The following is a 24,580-nucleotide window of genomic DNA, read 5'->3' on the forward strand; positions in this document are numbered from 1 at the left end:
CTTAACCTGCAGATAGAGGTACATCCAAGTTTGTCTCATTCTCACTTTATGTTCAGGCCTCATGCGAAAGCTCAGAACCTCCAGAATTCCCTGTCTAAGCTGCAGAGGCTGCACTAGCAGGACTATACAACTGGATTTCAGCATTGAAACTGGCAACCCAAATGAGTGACTCATGTGATGCTCATTCTCTTTTCTGATTGGATACTTGTCCAAATTATAACATAAACAGTTTCAACATCATATCAGATGTGTTTGTATTTAAAAATAAATCAGCATTACAGTTGTTATTAGCCAAAGTCATATTTGATTCAACCATGTCTAGCTCATATCTGGGAACACAGATAGGTCATGTGCTTGAAATGTATAATCAAAATCTTATGTACTACAACATATCCCTGATCTCTTGGAAATTCAAACCGCAAATGTTCAAACAACACTTAAACTACTTGTTATGAAGTAAACAAACAAAATGAGATGAAAAACAAAACCAATGGAAGAAAAAATTCATGAACTTTAAATCAGCACAGGCCTGATTTAAAGCTGTGAAAAAGGGGTTATTTGTGAGATAAAGTTAAAATGTGTGCTTCTTTTCTTTAGTATAATGATGATCTTATCACATGCACAAGACTGGGTTTGTTTAATGTTCCACCATGCATCTTATTGAACCACACATTTTACAGGAGGCATGACAGAGCGCCACTTCAATACTGCAAATGTAGCACTGAAGTAGTAGTAGTAGTAGTAGTAGTAGTAGTAGTAGTAGTAGTAGTAGTAGTAGTAGTGGTGGTAGCTTCTAACAGTGCTGTAAAGGCAGTGTTTTTTTTAGTCCTGTAGGAGAAGTAGTACTACTAGTGAAACTACTACATGACCCTGGGCTAGGATGTCAAAGTAGTAGTAGTAGTAGTAGTAGTAGTAGTAGTAGGAGGAGGAGGAGGAGGAAGAGTAGTAGGAGTGGAGTGGTTGAATAGTAGTAGTCAGGGTTTGGATTTAGCAGTTGTAGCAGTAATAGTAGTAGTCGTAGTAGTTGTTTTAGTAGTAGTAGTTATGTTGTAGCAGTAATAGTAGTAGTCGTAGTAGTTGTTTTAGTAGTAGTAGTTATGTTGTAGCAGTAATAGTAGTAGTTGTAGTAGTTGTTTTAGTAGTAGTAGTAGTTATGTTGTAGCAGTAATAATTTCTAGTCATGTAGTAGTAGTAGTACAGTGCAGTAGTAGTTTTTGTAGTGCAGTAGCAGTTTTTTAGTAGAAGTAGTAGAAGTAGTAGTTGTAGTATTAGTAATAGTTTTTTTGTCGTGTAGTACCTGAGTATCCGGTGGAGTGGGGGTCGCTCTCTGTTCTGCTGTTGACTGTTCCACAGTGAGCAGCTCTGCTCCTGAAACCTTCAACACGTCCTCCTTCACATGAACTATCTGGATCTCTCCCTCCTCCTTCTGAAAAACAAATATGAAAAATAGAAATTATTATTAATGCTGGGTCATATTTGATCGATTTAGAGGAGCATTTTTTATTTTGTTTTAACATATTCGTTATTATACTGTATGTGTTGTATATGGGAATAAGAAATTGACCAAATCTCACCTCCTCAGATGTAGTTTTCTCGGGTGGAGGCTGAAATGGAGATTGTCGGGGCTGGTCAGGCTGCTGGATAAACAGAGCCGGTACTTTCTGAAATAGAATTCAAGTTTATAGTTAGTTAATTAGTCTCATAAGAGAAGAGATGCTTGTTACACTATTCATTTACAATAAAAAAATAAATAAAAATAGCCATATGTTTTATGATTTATAGTTTCAGAAACAAATATTAAACCAACACGTTTAAAATACACTTTTATTTTAGACTATTTTTGTCTGAAAAGTTACACAATGGGGCTTTATTTAAATTATAGGTCCTGTGGTCATTAGTCATGCATATCCATATGTGTTTTGAACAAAACTGATCCTTTATTGTTGCTTTATTAAGTCGTACCTTCTGCAGTTCTTGGAGCAGAATCTGGAGATGGTCCACCACAGTGAACACAGTCAGGGTCTCCTCAGCCTTTTCTGGCAGCTCCAGGTGAGGTTTGCTGCTCTGAATATCGTTTATGGTCCTCTGCATCGCTTGGATCTTCTGCTCCACGATCTGAACCCAGTATTAGAGAATTAATTAATTATTAATTAATTGATTAATTACTTATGTGTCAGACACTGGTATTATAAAGGCCAGTTACTGTTTTGCTCAAGGACATACTGTTAAAACTTCACTAAATTTAATGCAACTTGGCTTTCACTATTTAGGTAATATAACATCCTCTTTGAGAGTTGAATGTCCCTGTGTCTTCATGGGGTCTTATTCTGTGTTCTAGTTTAGACCTCTACAAACATGTTCTGAAATACAAGGGATTCTTGGATGAGTTCAGCAGTCTTCACTCAAATGCTCCTGAACTAATAATTCAATAATAATAATAATCATTTATCTAATAAATTCTAGTAAATTTTATAATTGTGAATCTGACCTTCAGTCTTCGGACTTTGGGGCTGGGTAAACTCTCAGGAGAAGCCAGGAGCTGTTTAATTTCAGCCACATCGTTCTCCATTTTCCTCACTTCACCTTCAATGGCCTCCACCTCCTGCAACAACAAACAAACAAACAAACAAACATGTCACATACACTGTCACAGACAGACAATGTAAGACATGTAAAAACACTTTTTTGTTCAGTTTTCTTTTGTAACAGCAATAAAACTTTTTGATTATTTATTTTGGGCTTATCGATACACAGACACCAGATATGGCCACAGGCGTTGGAGTGTCTTGCTCAAAGACACAACATCGGTCAATACAGGCCAACACTGGGATTGAAACCTTTGAGTTTTGCTCTCAGTAGATAAATAAAGGTGACTGTAATTTAAGTTTTTGATCAGACTCACAGCAGCAGCGTGTTGGAGTTTGGTCAGAGGAGCGGTGAAACTGTCTTGGACTTGCGCCACCTCTCGGTCGGCCTCCTGGAGCTCGAGCTGCAGAGAGCTGACGTCACAAACCTGAGACATCTCCTCCAGAACCAGAGTGAAGCCCTGAAGAGTGGAGCGGATCTGAGCAGAGTCTCCCAGTACCACCTGAGAGAGAGAGAGAGAGAGAGAGAGAGAGAGAGAGAGAGAGAGAGAGAGAGAGAGAGAGAGAGAGAGAGAGAGAGAGAGAGAGAGAGAGAGAGAGAGAGAGAGAGAGAGAGAGAGAGAGAGAGAGAGAGAGAGGGGTGAATATTGATGGATTGTGCTTACTCAGATTATTATTATTATTTTTATATTTATTTATTTATTTATTTTGAAAGGGCGCATGCATCTGACTGTTGTGTGTGTATGACTTGAAGGCGTGCACGTGGCTGTAGTGTGTTTGTGCATGTGTTACCTGGAGAGCGTGCACGTGGCTGTAGTGTGTTTGTGCATGTGTTACCTGGAGAGCGTGCACGTGGCTGTAGTGTGTTTGTGCATGTGTTACCTGGAGAGCGTGCACGTGGCTGTAGTGTGTTTTGCATGTGTTACCTGGAGAGCGTGCACGTGGCTGTAGTGTGTTTGTGCATGTGTTACCTGGAGAGCGTGCACGTGGCTGTAGTGTGTTTGTGCATGTGTTACCTGGAGAGCGTGCACGTGGCTGTAGTGTGTTTGTGCATGTGTTACCTGGAGAGCGTGCACGTGGCTGTAGTGTGTTTGTGCATGTGTTACCTGGAGAGCGTGCACGTGGCTGTAGTGTGTTTGTGCATGTGTTACCTGGAGAGCGTGCACGTGGCTGCTCAGACACTTGGCGGTGGTGTAAGTGGCTGGAGCAGCGAGCCATGTTTTAGCCTCATTGATCCAACTCTTGGAGCTGTTGATCATCTCCTGGTGCTCCTGGAGCCAAGTGTGGATCTAGAGAAAGACAGAGACAGAATCAATGAACAAATGAAGCTCCAGCTTCACAAGGTGGAACAGAGTGTTTCCCATATGAGAGAAGAACTTAGCAGGGTTTTTGTGTTAAACATGTGTGAATGAAACAAAACACAGCTCCAGGTCTGTTTGTGATGAGGAAACAATATTAGAACAGAGATCAGAAAATAAAGCACTATGGAGCCTTTAAACTGGTTGTGTCTTGATCTAAACTCTCTGCCCGCATGTTAAATACTACATTTGTCTGCACCTTGCTGAGCACTGTGGTCCTCTGCTCTGCCTGTTTGGCCAGCTGTGAGTGAATCTGTTGAACCTCCACCAGACGCTCTGTGAGCACCAGCGCCTCCTGTGGTTTGTCCAGGTCCTGCAGATCTGCCTCCAGAGCAGCCAGACAGGAGTGCCACACGTCCAGCTCATCCCAAACACGCTACAGGGAGAGAGGGAGTCACTGGGATTGTTGTAGTAGATTTTAAATAAATAATAAGACAGAGCTTATACACATAATCGTCTCGTTTATACTTTGCCCTATTTCTCTCTGTTGCACTGACCTTCTGAGTGATCTTGGCCTCGGCTGCAGTGGGGCTCTTCTGGTCCAGTCTCTTCTGGAGCGAGTGAAGTCCTGACTGGATCTCGGACAGTTTGGCGCCGAGTCTGTAAACAGGACCACTCTTCTCCACTGCCTCATTCACCTGGAACCGAACAAAAACAATGAGTTAGCCACGTCATTTATACAAGCCTGGCTAAGACAGACAGAGAATATACAGAGAAGTTATTAGCTAATACAGATTCACGCTGGACGGATGTCGCCCGCACTGTTGGTGCACACGAGGTGGTTTACCTTCGGTTCGACTTGTTGCATGATTTGATTGGCGTCTTGTAGCAGAACCTCGATCTCACTCGGGATCAAACCGTCTGGCTCTGAGTATTTTGTTTGTATAGAGTTTGTGATCCGCTGCAGCAAAGCCTTCTGGGTAAACAGTTGGAGAAGCGCCTCCTGAAATCAGACATATGCATTACTGTTAATTATCTTATCTACCTAATTTTCTCTACTATTAACTTGTACAATAACTCTTTTGTCTTTTCATTAAAACACTACACTAGTCTATATCTCTAAATCAGTAAACCTCACTTGTTTCTGTAGCCCTGAGCCTGTTTTCATTGGGCCTTTTTCTCTGTGCAGTGACTGTTTCTCAGTACAAAAACTTTGAATGAATGGTTCTTTGGCTTTTGGCCCATAACGGTTTAGTCCCCAGACCCCAGAACCACTCCAGGCTGAAACATGACCCCACATTATCATCCCTGTATTCTGGGTTCTCTCTCTGTCGCCCCTGGACCCTCTAAGCAGAAGCTTTCACTACAATCTTTTTTGTACCAGTGTAAAATGATATGCAGGTGTCTGTACAGGGCAGGTCGCTGAGTTCACTGTACAACTGTGGGCAAGTTTTATGACAATCGGCCAAAACGTTACAAATCTGTACATGGACTAACTTAAGCTCTGAATTGGTAGTATTCAGTTACATTTACTTTTTAGAGAAATTTTACTTTACTTTTCTTGCTGCACACTTAAACTTGTGTAAGTTTACAAATGATAAAGCTTTATATGGACAATATGAAATGATTTGAACACTTGTGTTGCACCAATCTTCCAGATATGATTTAGTTTTTCAAAATTTTAGGCTTTGGCTAAATTAGGCTTTGAAAATACCAGAATTTGTGCATTATTTATTTGTCCTTCCAATGACACTTGAAATTAGAAATCAGATGTTACATCCTGACTGTTACTCTTTAAGTTCCTCTTACATGAGTTGTAGTTTTCTCAAATACTTTTTTACTCTTAATCCAGTAATTTCTTTGACCACTACTTTGTACTAAGTAACAAAACTCTTACTTGGGTACAATTTTGGCTACTTTCCCAACTCTGTGAATAAAGAAAGCTATCAGTATATTGGGAATAAGGGAATCTTCATAGAAATTTCAAAAATCATGCATCATGTATCAGAATTAAAATATTTAGGTGAAAAATGTATGAAACAATTCATTTCAAACATAAAAAAAAATTAAAAAATAAAAATAAATAAAGGAAATAAACAGAAGAACTTAAGTATGACATTACTTAATTGAACTAGAATAAGATACAACAGTTTGGTCCACACATTGTATTGTTCTATATTAGTTCTGGAGGACATTTCTGACCTGTATCTCGTGGGCGTTGCCGGTCTCAGGCTCTGACAGCAGGTGGTCTGCAGCCTCCAGCCAAATCTTCAGCCTCTGCAGCTCCTCTCGGCTCCTCTCTCTCTCCTCCAGCTCTGAACGAGAAGAGGCCAGGCCCACACTGCTGCGCTTACTCACACTGACAGAAGTTACAGAGGAAAATGTTAGCAATATTACTATTAGTTTTACCCCAGTCATATAAAAGCAACTCTTATGGTCACAAATATTACTCCTTCCCCCTTCAGTTTTTAAAAATCTTCATCACCTGTTGTATCTGGTCTGCATGGCCTGGAGCTGTTGACAGAGGGGAGTGGGCGGGGCTTGTTCAAGGTGGGCGGGGACTTCAAGCAGGCGTGCGACTCTGAGCTCGAGAGCGGAAAGAGCGCGGTGTTCACAGTCCAGTCGATCCTGATACTGCTCCCAAGACTGGACCCCATCATGAAGCTCTTCTGTACCCATCGTCAGGGGGGAGAGAGAGGGCAGCTCCGCCTCCACCTGAGACAGGACTGACTCCGCCTTCTCCACCTGTGAGAGAGGGCAGTTTTACGTTTTCATAACTGAAAAGGAACCTGTTCAAAGTTCATTTAAATGTGTACAGAGGAATTGACAAATGAAAAATCATTGTTATAGTTTCATAATTAATCTGCAGTTTCTCTTCTAGCTCTTACACTGTCGGTGATGTGGCTCCACTCGCTGATCCTTTGCTCACATCTGGAGCTCAGTTTCCTGGAGCAACGTCTGAGCCTTGAGACTCTCTCAAACAAAATGGCCACTGTTGTTTCTCTGCGTCGTCTGCAACTCGGCTCCTCACACCACTCCCTCAGATCAGTCAAGTGCCTTCTGCAGGGACTCTGCCTCTGAGCAAAGAGACTGGAAAACAGGCGAGCAGCATTACATACAGCATATACATATACAGCATTATCTAGAAAGATTTGATCTGACTTTGAAAATGGCATATGATTTTGTTTGTTAGTTTTTGACCAAGTAGCATGTTTGCAAATCTCAAACATTGTCCATACCTTGAGCTGTTCCTGTTGCTGGGAGCAGTGTCTCAGACAAGTCACTTTTTGGGTCATTAGTTCGTTCACACTCTCCTCTGCTCGCTCCAGTCTCTGAGTGATGTCATCACAGAGCTCACAGTAATGACTGTACTGCTCCACACAGCTGCAAACATTGAAACCAGACCATTATATTTAAACATGAAATAATGATCTAAATTTATGTACAGTAAAGATGCTGGTGAGATCTGTTACCTGTTGAGTTTCTCTAGCTCCATCTGCCCCTTCGCCTTCACTGTGGCCATCATCACCAGCAGCTGACTCAGGGTGTTCTCCTGGAGCTCCTTCACAGCGGGGGACTGGAGGCGATTTGGGGGGAAGCAGGTCTTCAGCTGGTCCGTGAGATTCTGGAAGTCCTGGTCCAGAGAGTCCAAAGACCGAAGGATTTGATCTGATCGCTCAGAGCAGAGTCCATGGAGTCCAAAGTGGTGTCGCAGACGGACTTCGGTGTGGTGGAAGAGGAGGATGACTCTTTTCACAGTGGCAGTGTAGGTTCTCAAAGACTGTCTGGTCTCAGTCATGCTCTCCTAAGAAAAAAACATTAAATAATAATAATAATTAAATAATAGAGCAAATGTTTTCTGTGAAAATTATACATTACTATTGTTATCATTTCCTTTCTTAATAGTTGTCTAAATCTGGTACATGTAGGAAGAAGCTTATATAGAATTGTGTATATGTGACTGCAACTATAGCTTAAAAATCATCAGAATACTGTTAAAGGAATGCTAAAACTTGAACTAAAACTAAGATACACAACACTTTTATCTATTTTGGTAGAAAGTGCATGCAAAATTCAAAATGTATTTAAATTTCAGTGCTGCATATAATCAAATAATGTACAGTTAATTAACAAACTCATTTAATATTCCTTACCAGTTGTTTGTCACACTCTTGCAGAACCTCCTTCTTCAGTTTGGTCACATCCTCTGCTCCTGGCTCTTTCTTCTTTGACTTCAATTTGAGCACGTCCCAGGCTCTCAGTCTTATCTCCACTGTCCTCCTCAAGGTTAAAATCCTCATGTATTCTCTGTCTGTATCTGCTTTAGTCAACTTCCCCTCAGTCTTTTTGTTCAAATCTTTGTTTATATTCTTCAAAAAGGCCACTGTTGCTTTAATTTCTATTCCCAAATCCATGTTTTTCAGCAAATTGCCTTCAGTGATGATCAAAGAATTTTCTAGGGAAGTTTCCATTGTATTCAGAGTCTCTTCTGTCTGTTTTACCCTCTGCTGTTCTGCACTTAACTGTGATGGGTAAAGATCAGTGGAAATGTCTAGCAATTTTGATTTAAGTTCTTGGCAAAGCACATTTATCGCAGGGAATTGCACAAACAAACTTTGGCATCGCTTGTATTTTTCAATATCTTCAGTTTCATCTTTAGCTTTTCGAACTTGGTCTTTCATACTCTCTTTCAGCTCCTCCAAGAACTTCCTCAAATTCAGGTACAACTCGTGATCAGTGGCTTTGGGTTCCAAGGTGGACAGTTTGTTTTCAAGATCACAGATAAAACCTTGAATTTCTTTGGATGTTTCTGGAGATGACCATTGCTCCAAACGTTCAACTTGCGATTTATGTTCAGATAGAGTGTTTTTCAGTGGTTGCAATGCTTGTATCGACTTGCTTGTAATTGGGAATTTTGGTCGGGTCACATCAGCAAGCATGTGCCTTATACTCTTTACAATTGGAACTAACTTTTGCTTGCTGGATTCAACCATTTTGATGCATTCCTCCACTTCTTGCTTGTTCACATTTTCCTTTTCAACAATATCATCTATGTCATCTTGTAGGTTTATAAGCCTGTCAAATAGCTGGCAATTCTCTGTGATGGTAAGTTCAGGGGCAATTTCTTTAGACTTTACCAATAGAGCTTCGCAAATTCTGGCTTGTTTTTCAGCTTCATCTTGTGTTTCTTGGGTTTTTCGTGCCTGACGTTCCAAATCTGGTAAGCTCTTTTCCAATTCAGGACTACTAACAGATTCTTTGTTCAAATAAGAAATAATCCATGCATCTAAATCTGCAATTTGTTGGGATAGCTTCTCTCTGGTTTGCAATCCTGACTCTGTTTTCCTTATAGCACTGACCAGCTTTTCAGCAGTCAACTTGGACAATTCTTCAAGAGATTTCAAAGATGCGCTGATCATCGGGATCTCTTCTTCTTCATCCAATTGTGGTAAAAGCTCATTCACTTCCTCCACTAGCTCCTCCAGCTGGCCTTGATTGGTCATTACTTCAGATTGTAGCTTCTTTAGATCTCGGAGTTGGTGGTGGACCTGTTCAGGAAGCAGTGACACCCTCTTTTGTCTACTTTCAATGTCTGTTTCTGTCTTTTTGGCCCAAGCAAATGCATCTCTTATTACGGCAACGATCTTCTCCATTATCGGATTACTGCTGATTTTGGTTTTGGAAATTATTGTTTTCTCAATTTGTCCAAGTTTATTTTCAATTCCTTGAATGCCATCTTGAATTTCTTTGGTGTCTTTTTCCCATTGTGAGTTGGGGAGGATTTTGTCTGTTTGAGCTTTCAAATAGCAGAATTTCTCATTTGCAGCGCTAAGTTCCGCATTCAAAATAATTAAATTTTGTGCCTCATTGCAATTCCACTCTTCATTCTTAATGTTATTGAGCTCATCAGCAATATCTGCCAGTTGTCCTTGCAAGTTGGTCATCTCGGTCTTGATGCTGTCTGTCTCATAGATAATAGCATTTTTGTTATAGAGGGATTTTTCAACGGTTTTCTCAATAAGTCTCCATTGGCTTTGCAGAGTTTTAAGGGTGTTTTGAACAGCAGCCCTCTCACATTTGGGGAAAATTATGTATAGTTTTCTGTAGATTATCATCAGTTGAATGAAGATGGTCCGTCTCTTCTCCAAAGTCCTCTGTAAAGAGCTGAGACGTTCAGCCTCTTCAGAGCAGCTTTCACCTGGAGACCTGAAAAACAAATATAAAAAAATATAACATGAGATTTATTGTTTTTACTGATATGAACAAATGTTAAAAGTGTTAAAAAGTTGAGGGAGATAAAAAAAAAAAAAAAAACTGCAATAGATACTATGTTCGAAAAAGATTCAGGAGACATTGTGTATTGGTATGAACTTAACTGTGTATACCACTAATAATTAAGATTCATAGATACATTACAATTGTTTTATTTTTATTATTTTTTTACAAAAACATTAATTTGTGAACTTTACTACAACTTAATAAAATACTTTTGTGAAACATTATAATATATCTTCCCCTCACATTACCACTCCTTCAGTTGTTGGAGTTAAGTTTTGTTTAAAAACACACTTTTATTGACTTTCGTTTTCGATTTTACATTCTTCTAGTAATTTGAGTATTTTTTATAGTTTTTATTGTCTTTCTCATACTTACTTTTTAATACTATTTTTATACAATGTGCTTATTGATTTTGTGTTTACTCTAGACACTGTGTGTTGGTAAAATGTAGAACTGGATATAAGTATTGACTCAACATCAAATAAATAAATACATATTGAACCATTCCTATTTGTATAACAATAATTCACAGACCAAAGATGCATTAACAAAGGATTTCTATTTTTAATCAATTTCAGTACTATACTCACTCTGTGACAATGTCCAGTTCCCTCCTCAGCTCCTCCAGACTGGTTTCAACCTCCTCCAGTTGTTTGCTGTAGTCAGTGACCAGCTGCAGTTCAGCTTCTTTCTTTTCTATCACCGAGTCTAAGTCCTGGACAGAGCTTCTCCACTGATCCTCCACCAGCTCTGAGGCCTGTGAGCTCACCTCTCCCCCTCTCCTCTGCTCGGAGAGGAGGGCGACCTGGGCTTTGGCTGCCTCTCTGCACTCCTGGACCAAACAGAATGAAAGGTTTACACTTCTGCTTACAAGAACATTGTGAAACCATCGCTAATATATGAGACTATACTAAAAAATTAGGAGCTCATTATTTGCAAATACCTTCAAACTAGAAAAATTATATTGTTACTACCAAGACATCAGGTAAACAAAGTCAGGGCAGTTTCAGGCATAACTCCTCTTTTAAGTCTGATCTATTTCAGGGCAGTATACTAGTAAGTTTCACTGTGAAGTACCATTAGACTGAAAGTGACTCCCTAATGACAGTTGAATATCAATTTCAAACAACTGTCCCAATGACTACATTAAAACTGTTTTCTACTACTGTTAATACATTTTAAAAGACTCTTCTCTGAAGGAAATGTGTTTATGTGCTGTATAGGTTTGCTAGTCTATGTAAGTAAATGGGAGGCCATGTAATGTGAAAAAGAGATCTGGAAAATTTGAAAAAACTGAATGCCCATGCACACAAAAATTCATCTAATCTTGTTTTGCATTTTGACAGTAAACTGAAATAATGATCCAATAATAGGTCATTTAGTCTCACCTTTGCCTGTTTGAGTTGCTGTTCCACATCAGTTGGGCTCAGTGTTGCGGGTTGGTTCTTACACACCAGGACTTTGCAGTGGAGCTGGTTTGTTCGATCCTGTTCTGGAGCGGCTCTGGTTGAGGTGAACTGAGTCTCTGGGCTCTCCTCCACTGGCCTCACCTGAATTACAATATCACAGACTATTTTAGACTTAAAAAAAAAAAAAAAAAAATCTCATTTCAGGTTTTTCAAATAACTAAAAGATTGATGTATATGTTAACAAGAAATAAAAGCAAGTTCAAGGGCCTAGTTAAGAATTCAAATTCAAATCTTTCATTTTGTACATTTTTTAATGAAATCTGAAAGGCAGCAATATATTAATGAATAAATTGACACAATACATAAGAGGAGAACCTCATGAGGTTTGAACCGCAGATCCCGCAGCTGCTGGGCAAGTGCTTAACCTAACCATTTAAAAATAAAACCATCTTGGTATTATATAAGAGCTACTTAGACCTACTACATTTGACAAATGCAAATTATCCATAACTTTTGTACCTTGAGAAGCTGGCAGCTTGGTCCAGATTCCACAAGGAGGTCTATCTCTGAGAAAATGCCCCTCAACACGGATTCTTCTGGCTCCTTCCAAACTTCCTCTTCGACAACTTCAGATTCAGTTAAAGATTCCTCAGCATCCTCCCATGTTTCCTGAAAATAATGTTTTAGGACTCATGAAGTTAGGGAGTTAGAATGAGTTAAGTACAACATGATAACACATAATAATGTTGGTTACACTAATGCAGTTAAAAATGTCAAAATGTAAATCAAATTTGAAGCGGAAAACTGCATATCGCATTAGCAATGAAGGTCGCAACTAGCATGCTAAACTACACAATAATACATATAATGCAATCCGTGCAGATGGCTTGTGAATGAAAACATGATGTGGTGCTATGGGATGGTGAACATTTATAACTAAACTAGGAAAGTGACATTAATGGTTATGAGTGATGGAGACCTGTTGGAGAGGTGGTATTAGAATTTGAAGGATTATTTGGTGATTTAAGTACAATTAAATGTTCTACAAAAATCACATTTTCTTAAAATATTGAATAACTAAAATTACCTGGGGTGTTTCCAATTCCTGAATCTGCACTTCATCTGCACTGGTTGTAGGAGTCATTTCTGGATACTCTGCAGTTTTAATGACTTTGCTTTGCTTTGCTCCTTCTTGTTGGATTTCTTCAGTATCACCTTCTTGAGATGGTTCTTTGGTAACTTGTTCTGGCATCTGTAACTCAATGCTTGTTTGCTTTGGGTCAAATTCAGGTCCTCTCTCAAATGGAACAGCTTCTTGTTTCATTTTTTCTTGCATTTTTACTTTCACAATTGTCTCTGTAACTGTTTCATATACAACTACTGCTGTCTCTTCAATTTGCGAAGACATACTTGGAGCCAATTCTTCAGGAGTTCGTGCATCACCTTGGTCTTGAATGGTAGAAGCAATTTCAGATTTTGGTTGTCTAGGCCTGTCCCAGTCTTTTACGTGGACTTCCACCTCTTCATACTTTTCATTATCACTAGAATCATCAAGTGCTTGCATCTGTGAGGGTTGTTTTGGGATTTCAAGCACCTCAAATTCCAATTCTGTTTGTTCAACTGCAGGTGGTTCTGATGTTAACAATATTGTCAATTCAGCCTCTTGTATCTCTTCTGTTACTGGACTATCAAGTTCATCTGTCTGTGTTTTGGTGTCAGTGGCTGTCATCTTTTCATAAGATTCAACTTCACTCTCAAATGGAATAACTTCTTTAGATTTTTCCTCAGTTTGATCAGACTTTTCAACATCAACTCCTTCTATTTTTGAGGTTTCTACTGGGATCTCAAGCACCTCAAATTCAGCAGGTGGTTCTGCTGTTAACAATATTGTCAATTCTTGTGCCTCTTCTGTTGTACCTGTTGCTGGGCTGACAAATTCATCAGTGTCTGTTTTGGATTCAATGGCCAGTTTAGGTTCAGTATTGTCCTCATGCTCTTTGACAACAATAACTAGCATATCATCATCTGTTTTGTCTGTTTTCTGGGGCTCGTCCTTGTCTTGTGTTGCGTTAAGTGTGCTAATTGATGAAGTTACCCTTTGTTGAGGTTTTGTACTAGGTTGTTCGAATTCTGGAGTCACACATGCTGTTTCAACCATTTCTAGTGCTTCTAATGCTACTGTCTTGGTTAATTTAGATTTTTCAAGCTCAGTTGTGGCCTTAGTATCAATAGAAGGTTGAGCAATGTCAGCCATAGCTTCTGGGTGTTTCTTTTCTCTGCTTGTCTGTACCATTTCATGTGTAGCAATGGTTTCAAGGGTAGTAGTTTTTGTTGGCTCAGTAACAGACGAAGAAATAGATGTCTCAACAAGTTTAAGTTCATTTAAGGCCAAAATTTTTCTTACATCAGTTTCTTCAGGTTCGGTTATTGCTTCTTCTTGCATGATAGAACTTAATTTGACCACTTGTGTTGCTTGTTCTACTGGAAGCACTCTGTCCAATTCCAAATCTTGATCTTCAGTTTTGTCAGTGCTTTGCTCTTTGGGGGTAATATTTATAGTTTCAACTGCATCATGCACTGTGTCAGGCCTCGGAATCAAAGTTGTAGCTTCCCTAATAGTAGTTTGAACCATTTGGTTAACAGCATCAACAACTATAGATGGTAATGCTTTAGTTGACTCAGCCTCTTGTGGTGTAACTGTTGGCAAGACATCAGAAGTGGGTTGAATTGTGTCACTTGTATCAGTGCCTAGATGTTTGTCCATCTTCTCTTTTGCTGTTTCAATCTTTGGTTCTTGAAGTCTTTCTGCTCCAATTTCTGCATAAACTTGTTTTTTTGGTGGTTCATCGCCAACAGACTCTCTACGTTCTCCTTGTAATACTGGCACTTTCTCCTTCTTCACTGCTGTTTCGAATATTGTTGTCTTTGACTTAGATGGAATTACTTTTCTGGATTCAATCTTTTGAGTAGGTTGAAACTGCATTGTTGTTAGAGTATCAGTAAAGGTTTCAGCAACTTCAGTTGGACTTACTCCTGGATCTTCAATGACGCCTACACTTTCTTGTCTTCTTAGGCGCCTGTGTGAAATTTCAGGAACTTCTTTGACAAGATCTTTATCTTCATCTGATGGACGCATAGCAACCTCAGACAATATTTCTTGCTTTGTTTCTTGCAATTCTGTTTGCGCAATAGCTAAATCTTCTTTAACAAATACGTCGTCATCCTTGTCTTGAGTTGCCAATTTGGGTTGTTCAATTTCCTGCTCAAGTGCTTGTGCTGCAACTCTCATCATGACCACAAAAGACTTTTCTGGCACAGTCTTAGTTTCTTGAATAGGTTCACTTGGTTTAAATTGTTGTTGCTCCTCTGTTATGTCTTGGTCTTGATAAATTTTAACTACTTCTTTGATATCTTCTGTAGGGTGATCTTGTTTTATTTTGTCCTGTTTAGCATCCTCTATTACTGGCTGCTTTTTAACTTTAACTAAATCAGTGGGCTTATCACTGTCACCCTCTTCCATTGGTGGTGTTTTTGTGGCAATTTGTTCATTATCAGTTTCAATAGTTTTGCTTTCTAGTTGTATTCCAGAGTATGGGGTCAATTCAGGCTGTTTGTGTATTAATTCTGGACTATCTGGTTCTTCCTCTACAGACGTTTGAGTTTGGGGAGAGACACCGGTAACAATGCTTTCTACACCTAGAGTAATTTCTCGAGCTGCTTCCTTCATAAGCTCAATGAATGATTTTTGTGGTTTGGTTTCTTGACCCTTAGGCGTTGTTTGTTTTTCTATAGAGACTGCTTGTATTGGCTTCTCCTGTGTCTGTATTTTGATTGCATCTACAATTCTTATGCCACTGTCTGGTTGTCCTTTTGAAGCAGAACCTACTGATTCTCCAACTGTATCTTCTTGTGCTGGTACTTGATCTTGTGTTGTTATTTCTTGGTCAGACAGACCACTTGGTTTAGTTTCAATATCAAATTTGCATTGCTCCATTTCTTCAGATTTTGTTTCAGTTGGACTTGAAATTTGCTTGACATCTGAAATCTTGTACAATTCAGCAGGGATAGATTCATCAACTCCAATCATCTCAGAGTCAACCTTTGGCTCAATTTCCAACACATTTTCTTCAACTGTTGTCTCAGTTGTTGTTGTAATCACTCTTACTTCTGGTTCCTTTTGCATTTTCTGAAGTCCTTGTTCATATAAACTAATTTCAACAACATCTGTCTTAGTTTTATATGGTTCTTCCGGTAGCAAAATAACAGCCTCATTTTGCACCCTGTCTCGGGTTTCTGGCCTACTGCCTTGCACTTCAATTTTTATTGTCTTGGCAGCAGCCTCGCTCAATGTACCTTCATCTGTGCTTTGAATGCTAGTTTCAATCTCAATTTGTGGTTCTTTGACTATAGTGACAAACACATTTTCATTTTCTTCTTGGCTTTTGGGTATGTCCACTTGTAGATAGCAAATTGGTGACGTTTTCTCTTCTGCCACCATCTCATCTTCAGCTTCTTCTGCCTCTTTTGTTGTTTTGAGAAGTTTTACCCTAATTTCTGTCTCTCCTGGCTCCATTGTGTCAATTTCAGCTAAACTAATTTGTGCAAATGTTGCGGCAAGTTCATGAGGCTTCACTGCAAAAACTAAAGATGTGGGCTCATGGACTTCAACCGTTGTAATTTCCCCAGTCGGTCTCCTATCTGGACTTCGGTCCGATCTAAATCTCTCAATTTGTTCAGTTGTGATGGTAATGGTTTCTTCAATTTGAGTGTTTATCTCAAACACAGGCATATCAGATTTGTCCAATACAGCAGTAATGTCTTCCAGACTTTGAGGAACTTGCCCAGCTACTGTGTCTCTGAAGAATGTTTCTTTAACTTTCGCTTCTAGGTCTTTGCAAGTTGTTTTTGTAGCATCATCTTGACTTGACTTGGTAAAAATTTTGTTTTGTTCATCTTCAGTAGAAGTTCTTAGTCCTATCTTGACTTCTGGTGTTTCTGATCCTACAGCCTCCGCCCTCTTCAAAATGTATTCTTGTGAATCTTGAGATGTTGGGTCAACTGAATCTTCAAGCAGTTTCCTCTCCTTCTCCAAGTCTTCCAAATGATCTTGTAGCGTCTGGATTGGTTTGCTCTTTTTGATTATTTTCGTGTCTTCCAAGACATCTAATTTGATGATTTTCTTGCTTTCCACAACCTGCAAGTCAGAAAGCATGTCTTCTGTCACTTTTGAATCTTGCAGCCCACCCATCTGGCTTGCAGTGCCAATATCTTGATTCTTATCTTCAGACTTAAATTTACTGTCTCCATGCAAATCTACATGCACTTGCTTAGCATCTGGATCCATTTTTACTATGTGCCTTTCTTTCATTTCCGACTCCTCTTGTTGAATTTCATCAGGTCTATCACTCTGCAATTCAACATGAGTCTCTTGCACATTACCCTTATCAATTAGAACATCTAGCATGAATTCAATGTGGTCTGCTGTGTCTATATCTAAGTTTGTGATAGATTGTGCTTGTTGATGCTGCAATTCGGCGGTGATAGACTGAACAACATGCAAATCATCATGCATTTTTACACACTCAAGCTCCATGCCTTCTACTTGTGAACCTTGTGCTGCTTCAGGTACCTTTTCTTCACTAACACTAGGGCTGGATCCCTCAAAGTCCTTAAAGTCCTTCTCTTTTAGGGTCTGATCTACTTGGATCTCAACATTGCATATTATTGAGTCACGTTTGTCAGTTTGTTTGATTTTGTCTAGATTTTGTTTTTGACTGCCTGACTGTAATTCTGTCAAATCTACATTGTAATCAGTATCTAAATAATCAGTATCCTTATCTGTTGTTTGTTTGATAATACCTAAATCATCATTATCATCCAAAATAAAAGAAACTTCAGGGGCAAGAATTTGAGCTTTGGGATAATCATCTGCACAGATGGCTTCCACACCTTTTGTAATTTCCTGCACTGCTTCTTTGATGAGATCAATGAATAATGGCTGCTTCTTAATTTCTATAACCTTACAACTTACAACTGTTTCCAATTTGGAGACTGTTGCATCACTAGCTTTGTAAGTAGTCGGTTTTGTACAGTCCTCTGAAGACAATAAATCCTGAGCTATAGAAAATTCTAAATCTGGACTGTCTTCTGATGCAGTCACTTCTAAATCGTGGGACAGAGGTTTCTGGGTGACAGTGCCTTTTGGTGGTGGTAATGCAGGTTCAATTTGTATTTCTGCCTGAAGTGCTGTTGGTTGGATCTCAAACACCACCAAAGTTGGTTCTTGGGGCTCAATTTGAACACTGTCTTTGGGCCTTTCCAGTGGAGTTTCTTTGTGTTTTTCTATTTGTTGAACCTGCTCTGTTGGCACTGCCACAGTTTCTGGAAGAGGTTGAGTTATTAGTTTTTTGTCTCCTTCAGTGGTCACTATCTGTGGCTCAGTAGAATCAGGTTTTATTTCTTGGAAGTCAGAAGGCACTTCCTCCTCCCCACGACCCTTGTCTTTGCTTGTCTTTTTGGGTTTCTTTGTCTTTTTCTTTTCTTTGGTTTTGGAGACTCCAGTCTCACTCAGTGTTTCAGTGGTCTTCATTTGACCCTCCTCTGAAGGTAACTCACGCTCAGCTGTTGGGCTACGTGGTTCATCAGACTCAGTAACATCCAAGACAGGGGTTTCTTCTGCTAGGGTAATGTCTAAACTTTCTTTTGGTGATGGTAAATCACTATCAATTTCTGCATGAGGTTCTGTTGGTTGAATCTCAGAAACCACACCAGCAGTTGGCTCTTGGGGCTGAATCTGAACAATGTCTTTGGGCATTTCTAGTGGAATTTCTTTGTCTTTTTCAATTTCTTGGACCTGCTCTGTTGGCACTGATACTGTTTCTGGCTGAGGTGGAGTTATGAGGTCTTGTTCTTCAGAGGGAACTAATTTTTCCTCTGTTTCTTTGATCACACCCTGTGGTTCAGTAGAATCAGGTTTTACTTCTTGGAAGTCAGAAGGCGCTTCCTCCTCCCCACGACCCTTGTCTTTTGCTTGTCTTTTTGGGTTTCTTTGTCTTTTTCTTTTCTTTGGTTTTGGAGACTCCAGTCTCACTCAGTGTTTCAGTGGTCTTCATTTGACCCTCCTCTGAAGGTAACTCACGCTCAGCTGTTGGGCTACGTGGTTCATCAGACTCAGTAACGTCCAAGACAGGGGTTTCTTCTGCTAGGGTAATGTCTAAACTTTCTTTTGGTGATGGTAAATCACTATCAATTTCTGCATGAGGTTCTGTTGGCTGAATCTCAGAAACCACACCAGCAGTTGGCTCTTGGGGCTGAATCTGAACACTGTCTTTGGGCATTTCTAGTGGAATTTCTTTGTCTTTTTCAATTTCTTGGACCTGCTCTGTTGGCACTGATACTGTTTCTGGCTGAGGTGGAGTTATGAGGTCTTGTTCTTCAGAGGGAACAAATTTTTCCTCTGTTTCTTTGATCACACCCTGTGGTTCAGTAGAATCAGGTTTTACTTCTTGGAAGTCAGAAGGCGCTTCCTCCTCCCCACGACCCTTGTCTTTGCTTGTCTTTTTGGGTTTCTTTGTCTTTTTCTTTTCTTTGGTTTTGGAGACTCCAGTCTCACTCAGTGTTTCAGTGGTCTTCATTTGACCCTCCTCTGAAGGTAACTCACGCTCAGCTGTTGGGCTACGTGGTTCATCAGACTCAGTAACATCCACGACAGGGGTTTGTTTAACTGGAGTAATTTCTGAATCTTCTGGCAGAGGTAGAGTTTCTTTATTTTCGCATACCATCAATTTCTGTTCTTCTGGTTTAATTTTAAGACTTGTTTCAGTGTCTTTTGGTGATGGTACATCACTATCAATTGTTATTTCTGCTTGAGGTTTTGTTGGTTGAATCTCACAAACCTCCAAAGTTGGCTGTTGTGGCTCAATTTCATCAGAATCTTTCTTTGATTCCAGTGGGGTTTCTTTTTCCTCCTCAGCTGGTTGAACCACCTGCGGTGGTACTGTCACTGATTCCATCTCGGGCTGAATTTGAATTACATTTTGCGTTGATTCGTTTGTTAATTCTGTTTCTTTTGGTAGAGATTTTGACTGATCCGCGGAAACGGCTGTCTCTTCCTCATCCAACTTTTCAGTTTTGGAATAATCAGTGGTAAATATTGTTTCCACACCTTTTGTAATTTCCTGCGCTGCTACTTTCACAAGATCAACGACAGATGACTGTGACTCAACATCTGTGGCCTTTAACTCAGCACTTGGATCCTTTTTGGAGACCTCAGGCTCACTCTCTTTCAACTCCTGTGGCTCAGCTTGAGCAGTTGTATCGATGTCTCTTGGGGATGGTAAATCACTATCAGTTTCTGCATGAGGTTCTGCTGGCTGAATCTCAGAAACCACACCAGCAGTTGGCTCTTGGGGCTGAATCTGAACACTGTCTTTGGGCATTTCTAGTGGAATTTCTTTGTCTTTTTCAATTTCTTGGACCTGCTCTGTTGGCACTGATACTGTTTCTGGCTGAGGTGGAGTTATGAGGTCTTGTTCTTCAGAGGGAACTAATTTTTCCTCTGTTTCTTTGATCACGCCCTGTGGTTCAGTAGAATCAGGTTTTACTTCTTGGAAGTCAGAAGGCGCTTCCTCCTCCCCACGACCCTTGTCTTTGCTTGTCTTTTTGGGTTTCTTTGTCTTTTTCTTTTCTTTGGTTTTGGAGACTCCAGTCTCACTCAGTGTTTCAGTGGTCTTCATTTGACCCTCCTCTGAAGGTAACTCACGCTCAGCTGTTGGGCTACGTGGTTCATCAGACTCAGTAACGTCCAAGACAGGGGTTTCTTCTGCTAGGGTAATGTCTAAACTTTCTTTTGGTGATGGTAAATCACTATCAATTGTCTGCATGAGGTTCTGCTGGCTGAATCTCAGAAACCACACCAGCAGTTGGCTCTTGGGGCTGAATCTGAACACTGTCTTTGGGCATTTCTAGTGGAATTTCTTTGTCTTTTTCAATTTCTTGGACCTGCTCTGTTGGCACTGATACTGTTTCTGGCTGAGGTTGAGTTATGAGGTCTTGTTCTTCAGAGGGAACTAATTTTTCCTCTGTTTCTTTGATCACGCCCTGTGGTTCAGTAGAATCAGGTTTTACTTCTTGGAAGTCAGAAGGCGCTTCCTCCTCCCCACGACCCTTGTCTTTGCTTGTCTTTTTGGGTTTTCTTTGTCTTTTTCTTTTCTTTGGTTTTGGAGACTCCAGTCTCACTCAGTGTTTCAGTGGTCTTCATTTGACCCTCCTCTGAAGATAACTCACGCTCAGCTGTTGGGCTACGTGGTTCATCAGACTCAGTAACATCCAAGACAGGGGTTTCTTTAACTGGAGTAATTTCTGAATCTTCTGGCAGAGGTAGAGTTTCTTTATTTTCGCATACCATCAATTTCTGTTCTTCTGGTTTAATTTTAAGACTTGTTTCAATGTCTTTTGGTGATGGTACATCACTATCAATTGTTATTTCTGCTTGAGGTTTTGTTGGTTGAATCTCACAAACCTCCAAAGTTGGCTGTTGTGGCTCAATTTCATCAGAATCTTTCTTTGATTCCAGTGGGGTTTCTTTTTCCTCCTCAGCTGGTTGAACCACCTGCGGTGGTACTGTCACTGATTCCATCTCGGGCTGAATTTGAATTACATTTTGCGTTGATTCGTTTGTTAATTCTGTTTCTTTTGGTAGAGATTTTGACTGATCCGCGGAAACGGCTGTCTCTTCCTCATCCAACTTTTCAGTTTTGGAATAATCAGTGGTAAATATTGTTTCCACACCTTTTGTAATTTCCTGCGCTGCTACTTTCACAAGATCAACAAAAGATGACTGTGACTCAACATCTGTGGCCTTTAACTCAGCACTTGGATCCTTTTTGGAGACCTCAGGCTCACTCTCTTTCAACTCCTGTGGCTCAGCTTGAGCAGTTGTATCGATGTCTCTTGGGGATGGTAAATCACTATCAATTTCTGCATGAGGTTCTGCTGGCTGAATCTCAGAAACCACACCAGCAGTTGGCTCTTGGGGCTGAATCTGAACACTGTCTTTGGGCATTTCTAGTGGAATTTCTTTGTCTTTTTCAATTTCTTGGACCTGCTCTGTTGGCACTGATACTGTTTCTGGCTGAGGTGGAGTTATGAGGTCTTGTTCTTCAGAGGGAACTAATTTTTCCTCTGTTTCTTTGATCACGCCCTGTGGTTCAGTAGAATCAGGTTTTACTTCTTGGAAGTCAGAAGGCGCTTCCTCCTCCCCACGACCCTTGTCTTTGCTTGTCTTTTTGGGTTTCTTTGTCTTTTTCTTTTCTTTGGTTTTGGAGACTCCAGTCTCACTCAGTGTTTCAGTGGTCTTCATTTGACCCTCCTCTGAAGGTAACTCACGCTCAGCTGTTGGGCTACGTGGTTCATCAGACTCAGTAACGTCCAAGACAGGGGTTTCTTCTGCTAGGGTAATGTCTAAACTTTCTTTTGGTGATGGTAAATCGCTATCAATTTCTGCATGAGGTTCTGCTGGCTGAATCTCAGAAACCACACCAGCAGTTGGCTCTTGGGGCTGAATCTGAACACTGTCTTTGGGCATTTCTAGTGGAATTTCTTTGTCTTTTTCAATTTCTTGGACCTGCTCTGTTGGCACTGATACTGTTTCTGGCTGAGGTGGAGTTATGAGGTCTTGTTCTTCAGAGGGAACTAATTTTTCCTCTGTTTCTTTGATCACGCCCTGTGGTTCAGTAGAATCAGGTTTTACTTCTTGGAAGTCAGAAGGCGCTTCCTCCTCCCCACGACCCTTGTCTTTGCTTGTCTTTTTGGGTTTCTTTGTCTTTTTCTTTTCTTTGGTTTTGGAGACTCCAGTCTCACTCAGTGTTTCAGTGGTCTTCATTTGACCCTCCTCTGAAGATAACTCACGCTCAGCTGTTGGGCTACGTGGTTCATCAGACTCAGTAACATCCAAGACAGGGGTTTCTTTAACTGGAGTAATTTCTGAATCTTCTGGCAGAGGTAGAGTTCTTTATTTTCGCATACCATCAATTTCTGTTCTTCTGGTTTAATTTTAAGACTTGTTTCAATGTCTTTTGGTGATGGTACATCACTATCAATTGTTATTTCTGCTTGAGGTTTTGTTGGTTGAATCTCACAAACCTCCAAAGTTGGCTGTTGTGGCTCAATTTCATCAGAATCTTTCTTTGATTCCAGTGGGGTTTCTTTTTCCTCCTCAGCTGGTTGAACCACCTGCGGTGGTACTGTCACTGATTCCATCTCGGGCTGAATTTGAATTACATTTTGCGTTGATTCGTTTGTTAATTCTGTTTCTTTTGGTAGAGATTTTGACTGATCCGCGGAAACGGCTGTCTCTTCCTCATCCAACTTTTCAGTTTTGGAATAATCAGTGGTAAATATTGTTTCCACACCTTTTGTCATTTCCTGCCTGCTACTTTCACAAGATCAACAAAAGATGACTGTGACTCAACATCTGTGGCCTTTAACTCAGCACTTGGATCCTTTTTGGAGACCTCAGGCTCACTCTCTTTCAACTCCTGTGGCTCAGCTTGAGCAGTTGTATCGATGTCTCTTGGTGATGGTAAATCACTATCAATTTCTGCATGAGGTTCTGTTGGCTGAATCTCAGAAACCACACCAGCAGTTGGCTCTTGGGGCTGAATCTGAACACTGTCTTTGGGCATTTCTAGTGGAATTTCTTTGTCTTTTTCAATTTCTTGGACCTGCTCTGTTGGCACTGATACTGTTTCTGGCTGAGGTGGAGTTATGAGGTCTTGTTCTTCAGAGGGAACTAATTTTTCCTCTGTTTCTTTGATCACGCCCTGTGGTTCAGTAGAATCAGGTTTTTACTTCTTGGAAGTCAGAAGGCGCTTCCTCCTCCCCACGACCCTTGTCTTTGCTTGTCTTTTTGGGTTTCTTTGTCTTTTTCTTTTCTTTGGTTTTGGAGACTCCAGTCTCACTCAGTGTTTCAGTGGTCTTCATAAGACCCTCCTCTGAAGGTAACTCACGCTCAGCTGTTGGGCTACGTGGTTCATCAGACTCAGTAACGTCCAAGACAGGGGTTTCTTCTGCTAGGGTAATGTCTAAACTTTCTTTTGGTGATGGTAAATCACTATCAATTTCTGCATGAGGTTCTGTTGGCTGAATCTCAGAAACCACACCAGCAGTTGGCTCTTGGGGCTGAATCTGAACACTGTCTTTGGGCATTTCTAGTGGAATTTTCTTTGTCTTTTTCAATTTCTTGGACCTGCTCTGTTGGCACTGATACTGTTTCTGGCTGAGGTGGAGTTATGAGGTCTTGTTCTTCAGAGGGAACTAATTTTTCCTCTGTTTCTTTGATCACGCCCTGTGGTTCAGTAGAATCAGGTTTTACTTCTTGGAAGTCAGAAGGCGCTTCCTCCTCCCCACGACCCTTGTCTTTGCTTGTCTTTTTGGGTTTCTTTGTCTTTTTCTTTTCTTTGGTTTTGGAGACTCCAGTCTCACTCAGTGTTTCAGTGGTCTTCATTTGACCCTCCTCTGAAGATAACTCACGCTCAGCTGTTGGGCTACGTGGTTCATCAGACTCAGTAACATCCAAGACAGGGGTTTCTTTAACTGGAGTAATTTCTGAATCTTCTGGCAGAGGTAGAGTTTCTTTATTTTCGCATACCATCAATTTCTGTTCTTCTGGTTTAATTTTAAGACTTGTTTCAATGTCTTTTGGTGATGGTACATCACTATCAATTGTTATTTCTGCTTGAGGTTTTGTTGGTTGAATCTCACAAACCTCCAAAGTTGGCTGTTGTGGCTCAATTTCATCAGAATCTTTCTTTGATTCCAGTGGGGTTTCTTTTTCCTCCTCAGCTGGTTGAACCACCTGCGGTGGTACTGTCACTGATTCCATCTCGGGCTGAATTTGAATTACATTTTGCGTTGATTCGTTTGTTAATTCTGTTTCTTTTGGTAGAGATTTTGACTGATCCGCGGAAACGGCTGTCTCTTCCTCATCCAACTTTTCAGTTTTGGAATA

At 40.3% G+C, this 24,580-nt stretch overlaps 4 protein-coding genes across 4 annotated transcripts in view; all 4 read right to left on the bottom strand.

Annotated features, from left to right (window-relative positions):
* Positions 1-6,923, bottom strand: part of LOC110153405 (nesprin-2-like) — a 10,401-nt gene extending 3,478 nt beyond the window's left edge. Inside the window, exons 1-12 of the mRNA XM_020917289.2 lie at positions 6,772-6,923; positions 6,369-6,628; positions 6,086-6,242; positions 4,731-4,886; positions 4,441-4,581; positions 4,143-4,319; positions 3,737-3,874; positions 2,903-3,088; positions 2,489-2,602; positions 1,963-2,115; positions 1,575-1,661; positions 1,298-1,426 (exon numbers count right to left, since the gene is read on the bottom strand). Of these exons, the coding sequence (XP_020772948.2) occupies positions 1,298-1,426; positions 1,575-1,661; positions 1,963-2,115; positions 2,489-2,602; positions 2,903-3,088; positions 3,737-3,874; positions 4,143-4,319; positions 4,441-4,581; positions 4,731-4,886; positions 6,086-6,242; positions 6,369-6,562 (1,632 nt within the window). The 5' untranslated portion in view covers positions 6,563-6,628; positions 6,772-6,923. The remainder of the gene's footprint in view (positions 1-1,297; positions 1,427-1,574; positions 1,662-1,962; positions 2,116-2,488; positions 2,603-2,902; positions 3,089-3,736; positions 3,875-4,142; positions 4,320-4,440; positions 4,582-4,730; positions 4,887-6,085; positions 6,243-6,368; positions 6,629-6,771) is intronic.
* LOC110153426 (dystonin-like) lies at positions 6,871-18,547 on the bottom strand. Its single transcript, XM_055162154.1, has 8 exons — positions 12,659-18,547; positions 12,091-12,240; positions 11,551-11,712; positions 10,753-10,994; positions 8,038-10,090; positions 7,357-7,688; positions 7,123-7,267; positions 6,871-6,973 (listed from the first exon to the last, which is right to left on the bottom strand). The coding sequence occupies exons 1-8, from the start codon at positions 18,383-18,385 to the stop codon at positions 6,929-6,931; spliced, it is 8,856 nt and encodes a 2,951-aa protein (XP_055018129.1). The 5' UTR covers positions 18,386-18,547; the 3' UTR covers positions 6,871-6,928.
* Positions 18,428-20,453, bottom strand: LOC129411430 (cell surface glycoprotein 1-like). The gene has a single exon (XM_055162231.1). The coding sequence runs from the start codon at positions 20,451-20,453 to the stop codon at positions 18,561-18,563; it is 1,893 nt and encodes a 630-aa protein (XP_055018206.1). The 3' UTR covers positions 18,428-18,560.
* A 238-nt stretch (positions 20,454-20,691) lies between these two features.
* LOC129411431 (cell surface glycoprotein 1-like) lies at positions 20,692-23,029 on the bottom strand. Its single transcript, XM_055162238.1, has one exon. It carries the CDS (start codon positions 22,451-22,453, stop codon positions 20,708-20,710), a length of 1,746 nt encoding a protein of 581 aa, XP_055018213.1. The 5' UTR covers positions 22,454-23,029; the 3' UTR covers positions 20,692-20,707.
* Between the last annotated feature and the right edge of the window lie 1,551 nt (positions 23,030-24,580).

The sequence above is a fragment of the Boleophthalmus pectinirostris genome, unplaced genomic scaffold (genome assembly GCF_026225935.1).
Source record: "Boleophthalmus pectinirostris isolate CB_2022bp ecotype Guang Dong unplaced genomic scaffold, ASM2622593v1 HiC_scaffold_10, whole genome shotgun sequence".
Taxonomy (NCBI): domain Eukaryota; kingdom Metazoa; phylum Chordata; class Actinopteri; order Gobiiformes; family Gobiidae; genus Boleophthalmus; species Boleophthalmus pectinirostris.

Bases quoted from the DNA above. Each gene is read 5' to 3' on its own strand.
- LOC110153426 (XM_055162154.1), bottom strand. From the start codon at position 18,385: ATGCCCAAAGACATTGTTCAGATTCAGCCCCAAGAGCCAACTGCTGGT. The intron at 12,241-12,658 runs GTAATTTTAGTT...CATTATTTTCAG, and splicing joins AGGAATTGGAAACACCCCAG to GAAACATGGGAGGATGCTGA. The intron at 10,995-11,550 runs GTGAGACTAAAT...TGTTTGGTCCAG, and splicing joins AGCAACTCAAACAGGCAAAG to GAGTGCAGAGAGGCAGCCAA.
- LOC129411430 (XM_055162231.1), bottom strand. From the start codon at position 20,453: ATGCAGACAATTGATAGTGATTTACCATCACCAAAAGAAAGTTTAGAC.
- LOC129411431 (XM_055162238.1), bottom strand. From the start codon at position 22,453: ATGAAGACCACTGAAACACTGAGTGAGACTGGAGTCTCCAAAACCAAA.